Source organism: Stigmatopora nigra, chromosome 9, assembly GCF_051989575.1.
Source record: "Stigmatopora nigra isolate UIUO_SnigA chromosome 9, RoL_Snig_1.1, whole genome shotgun sequence".
In the NCBI taxonomy this organism is placed as follows: Eukaryota; Metazoa; Chordata; class Actinopteri; order Syngnathiformes; family Syngnathidae; genus Stigmatopora; species Stigmatopora nigra.
In genome coordinates this window covers 9,025,739-9,030,763 of record NC_135516.1, presented here as the reverse complement: position 1 = coordinate 9,030,763, position 5,025 = coordinate 9,025,739, and the positions used below count along the sequence as shown (strand labels likewise).

At 48.4% G+C, this 5,025-nt stretch overlaps 1 protein-coding gene across 5 annotated transcripts in view; it reads right to left on the bottom strand.

Annotated features, from left to right (window-relative positions):
• Window positions 1-5,025, bottom strand: part of greb1l (GREB1 like retinoic acid receptor coactivator) — a 34,329-nt gene that overhangs the window by 2,507 nt on the left and 26,797 nt on the right. For 4 of the 5 annotated variants that reach the window (XM_077724158.1, XM_077724159.1, XM_077724157.1 and 1 more), the window contains 11 exons: window positions 3,843-4,623; window positions 3,127-3,244; window positions 2,911-3,057; window positions 2,698-2,837; window positions 1,777-1,938; window positions 1,491-1,695; window positions 1,255-1,417; window positions 908-1,135; window positions 683-824; window positions 310-510; window positions 85-223 (listed from right to left, as the gene is read on the bottom strand). In XM_077724158.1, the coding sequence (XP_077580284.1) occupies window positions 85-223; window positions 310-510; window positions 683-824; window positions 908-1,135; window positions 1,255-1,417; window positions 1,491-1,695; window positions 1,777-1,938; window positions 2,698-2,837; window positions 2,911-3,057; window positions 3,127-3,244; window positions 3,843-4,623 (2,426 nt within the window). The remainder of the gene's footprint in view (window positions 1-84; window positions 224-309; window positions 511-682; window positions 825-907; window positions 1,136-1,254; window positions 1,418-1,490; window positions 1,696-1,776; window positions 1,939-2,697; window positions 2,838-2,910; window positions 3,058-3,126; window positions 3,245-3,842; window positions 4,624-5,025) is intronic. The other variant, XM_077724161.1, reaches the window with a different exon arrangement.

The window sequence follows — 5,025 nt, the reverse complement described above, 5'->3', positions numbered from 1 at the left end:
CTGGAGGACACAGTTGCAAAAGATAGTATTGCGTTAAGATGATCTGCTGATTGGAGGTTAGAGATCGCAATGAGGTGGACTCACCTTTCAGGAAGCGGAACTTTTTGATGAGTCCGGAGACGACGAAGGAGTCGCAGAGGTACAACAGCAGGCCGCTGAACACTAGGCCCTGGTGGTTGAGGTTGGTGGAGTGTGGACGGGAGTTGATGTAGCACACGGATATCTGGCACACATATGCAAGACGACCACAACTTTCATTCAAATATCTGCTTCTTCTTCTTCTCACAACTTTTCAAAGTTAGTTCTTACTTCTGGACTGATATTGAGGTAGCTGTCGATGGACAGGACCGGGTTGTTTGGGTTCCGGATTGCTTCAGGGAAGAGCCGGTGGCTGCAGTTCTGTAGGTACCTTTCCAGTAGGAACTGGGCCGGTGCATCTAGCAGGGTCTGCTCACTGTCTGGGGCGCAAACATACTGCGATGGGCTGATAGTAGCTGGGTTTTCGATCTCCTGTGAACACAGAGAAAAGTTGGGAGGAGTTCTCTGTTAGCCCTGGTAATCAAAATGGGTTGGATGCCTAACACCATCAATGGCAACCGATGGCAACCAATGGCGACCAATGGTAACCAAAGGTAACCAAAGGTAACCAATGACGTGCTGTTTAAAGGGTTAAGGCACCCACCATGAGTTTGGGTTTGACCGTGTAGTCTTGGTTGCCTCCCACCGGAATGTGCTTCTTCATCAAGCTGAAACTGTTGAAGCGACAAAGCAGGAGTCCGCTGCTGTTCACCCGAAGATTGAAGTCCACTTCTTCGCAACTGTACCTGCAAACCGTTCATCCCCACCAAAGAGAGCGTCAAATACGCCCAAGAAACCGTGACGTGGACCCCGCCGATCCCGGACTCACCGATTGAGATCATACTGAACATTCTGGGTCAGATCCACGTTGAGCAAGACAAAGTCGTGAAGGTGGCTCCGACTGAAGGGCCGGCGGAGGGCTTTGCGGGCCAGGCCGCCGTTCCACTTGCGAGTTCCGCATATGGCATAGAGAGGGATCTTTGGCGTGGTTTCCATGTGCCAAAGAACTGCTTTCAGGGAAACGTTGATGAGCGACGAACCGGCGTGTGGTGCCTCGCTGCGGAATGACAGTCCGACAGTTGCGTGAGGGGAGATTTACAGCTCTTCAAACAATCAGAATGGTCATCACATGCTAAAGAAAAACAGCCTTGTGCCGAGATCTAAGGTAGCTAGCACCTTCCGTCCGCCGGTTGCTGGGCGTTCCACAGCACGCACGAGTCGTCCATCATAACAATGAATGGCCAAACTTCCTGCCGCTTGACGCCTTGCTCCTCCCACCGGTTCCTCTCGAGCTCCAAGTTATGGTACGACAGCTCCTTGATCATGAAGCGTGCAGCCCCTAGAACGGTCAAGGGAAATAATGAACTCTTTTGGCTCCATCGGCTATTCGTACCGACGTCGAAGCCGCTTACCGACTCCGGAGTTATTGAACATGGCGGGCAGGACGAGCAGGATGTGGTTGGGCCAGTACCTCCTGTAGTGTGGCATCTCAAAGTGCTTGACCACCAGGATGTGCAGGTGAGCGGCGCCCTCCATAGCGTGATAGATGTTGAGCAAGCCGTGCTCCTGGCGTCCAGTCGTTGGTGTGAAGATGGGGCTCTTCAACAGGTTGGGGTCCTGGAGAACGGGTGACATTTTAGATTGGAGGTTTCGGTATTGCCGTTGAAGCAAGAGCGTGAGATAAGCTTTTAGCAAAACCTTGGTGGAGACCAAAGGCAGGCACATGCTCTCCAGGTGGCTCCCCTGTTGACTGAAGATAAAGTGCTGCAGCTTGTCTTTGGGAATGACAAACTGGAGCTGGACTTCTTCCCCCAACATGGATGAGCAGAAGGTAAAGGCGTGGAACGTGCACTCAGACAGCTGTCTCTCACACAAACAAGCGTGTGGGTTCAAACACAAACATATTTAAGACAGGGTGAGCAGTTGGCAGAGAGTGTCAAACTGACTAGAGCTGTTGCTATGTATATGTTATCATTTGAGCCAAGATGGAGCATAGATAACAGGGCAAAAGCGTAAAGTGAGAAAATGTATCATTTCAATGTTTTTTAAATTCCATGATGTCCCCCAAAAAATGACACATTCTCTTCCTCTGAAATTTTAGAAATAGGAAGGTTGTCTCACACAAATTTCGGCCACTAACTATACATTTACATTCTTCCCTTTTTTTATGTCAGATTTTCTTTGTAGGGAGGAATCTAGACTGCACTGCAATACCTGGGTCATTTAAGTATATTGCTGTAATTTATTCTGCTTGTGGTTTATGTCTTTTACTTTATCCTTAAATAGTTACATTAATGAATTGAGATGACATCCAGCTTCTCATTGCTATCAGTTCCAAAGTTTTTAACATTTGTCTATTTTCAATGTCTTCCTCCACTAACACACCTGGATCAAATAATCAGGATGATCAGCAGGCTTCTGAACAGCTTGCTGATGAGTTGATTTGATTTAGGTGTGGTAGAGGATGAGATAAATATCTACACGGTTTGGGCCCATAGAATAGCTCGCCAAAGGAAATTAATATTAATTACAATGTGGCCTGGGACAAAGATGATTTTGACAGGTGCGGCCTTAGAAAAAAAGTTAGTGATGCCATGGTAAATATGGGGGTGCGCTCACCTGCGTGTCGGGGCTGGCATCGCAGTAGTGGTGACATTGCTCACAGTGATGAAAGGCGTTGTGAGTGGCAAAGCGAGTCAGTCGTATGGACTTGGTCTGACGTTTGATTTCCTTCTGGTTCCCATCGTTTTTCTTGAAAACTGTCGGTGGACAAACACGTGTTCTAAATGGCAATTCATTTACAAAGTTTCATTAACTCACCATTCTTCTTACCTCGGTAGCGCTTTGGGGTCTTATCACTGTGGACGGGGCTAGCTTTCCTAAACTTGCAGTCTCTTGGGTTTGGGTCGAAGGGAAGTTTGCGCATATCCTCCACGTCCGGCCATTGGCTATTTTCAGCCACCAGCCCCTCCGACGGCTCTGTAACATAACATTTGCAACGAGCCATCGTGAGGCGAATAAGCTTTGGGTCGGACTGGCAGCTTTTACCTTCAATCGTCTCTTCCTCCTCCAACTCTTCCTCGTCAAACACGTCCACCTCCAAAAGTCTGATTAGCATGCGGAAGAGAATGCGAAGGAATTGGAGGTAGGCGCCTGTTTTCCCCACCTAGCCAAGAGGGAGGCAGAATCTGCTTTGATTGACATGCCGTACACATATTGGTCACATGATATGGCAAAGCATACACCCCCAAAATGTCTTTACATGGATCCATCTATTCATTTCTGCAGCAGCTGGGACTATTTGCCTGCTAATTGCAAATTTGAAGCATGCGTAACAAAAAAAAAGACAAACTTATCACCAGTAAACCTGAATGTTTTTAGAATGTTAGAAGACATATTTTGGGAAGCCAATGAAAACTATCCATTGAAGAACAACGCTCAGAAGCGTCAACACTAAGCCACTAACCTGACTCTTTTACAACTATATTAAAAAAATCCTTTTGGGTATTTATGAATGAAGGATACCAGTAATGAAAAAGTGTGTTGACCTTTAACTCTTAAACCCAACAATGGAATGACTGTATGGAATCTGATGTCCAAATCAATTTTTGTTTTGAATAAAATCCAGTTCAAAATCAAGAGTCATGAAAAAAACAAATGCAGTACAAACAGTCCAAGTACAGAAAGCATTTGATGAAATCCTTTTGGGTCAAAGAACCAGTCAATTTCCCTCCCCAAACATCATATAAATGAAAACTGCTTACCTGTGGGGGTCCGCTCAGCAGGAGACGTCGAGGATGCGGCGCCGGCGGCGCCTCAAAGTCAGCGTGATGCTGTTTGGCGACGGTCCACTCGCGATAGTAAGCGCTCTGCTCCTCGCCGTGTAGGCCGGACGTGACGGGGGGCCTCAGAGTGCTGCTCCAGTCCACGTCGGCGTGGGGTAGCAGCGAGAAGGAACTCAGCTGGCCGCCCGAGTCGGCCGACAGCAGATTGTACGCCGGCCGTGACATTATGACGGTGCGCGGCGATATCCGTGCCGTCTTAGGTCGGCGCCCGCACTGCGTAGACTGGCTGGGCCGCTGCGTGGACGAGGAGGACGGCGACGGCGAGGACGACGACGACGAGCCGGAGTAGAGAGACGGGGGGGCCTTGGAGGCTTTGCTGGGAATGGGGGGCAGTTGGCTGCCCATTGAGTCGCACTCCTGCTTCAGTCCCGACGTGTCGCAGGGCCTCGGGGGTCCCTCCGCGTTGTCGGATGAACTGACGCCATTCTCCACCGAGGACGCGGAGGTTCTGGCGGCCGCGCTGCCGTTGCTATGAGGTCGCTCTAGCTCTTCTCCTTCGTTAACGGCGGCGGCCATCTTTTCCCCGTCTGACTCCCGAGGACCCGCGTCGGGAGCGCGACCGTAACAGCCCGCCAACTTCTTGGGTTCCTGGAAGACCCCTACGGATACGTAGGTACAGGCTAGGCCTACTTCCTGCTCCAGGGCCGTACGAGTCAGGTAGCTGGAGTCTATCAAACGCAGGTCGCTGTACTTCAGGGACCTGTGGGGCGAAGAAGTATATTAATATTGAGGTCATCGGAATTAAACTTCATAATCAGAATACAGTCATCCTTACAGATTCTCCATTGAAGGCAATAGAAATCATACAAATGAAGATATGTCATTTCAACCATTTCCTATTTTTACACAAAAAAACGCTGTTGGCGTCATAGGTTAAAATGCAATCGTTTTCAATGTGTATATGGGGAAAACAGTTCACACATTTACTTATTCAGCTTAATTTATGAACATTATTTTTTACCCAGCTCAGTTAAATAGTGAGACAACTCAGTGGACTGTGGAGAAACTAAGGATAAATTATTGTCTTGATTCTGGATTCAAGGCATAAAACCTCATGAAAGAAAAGGGACATGTGTATCAATCTTTGAAAGGATGTAAAATT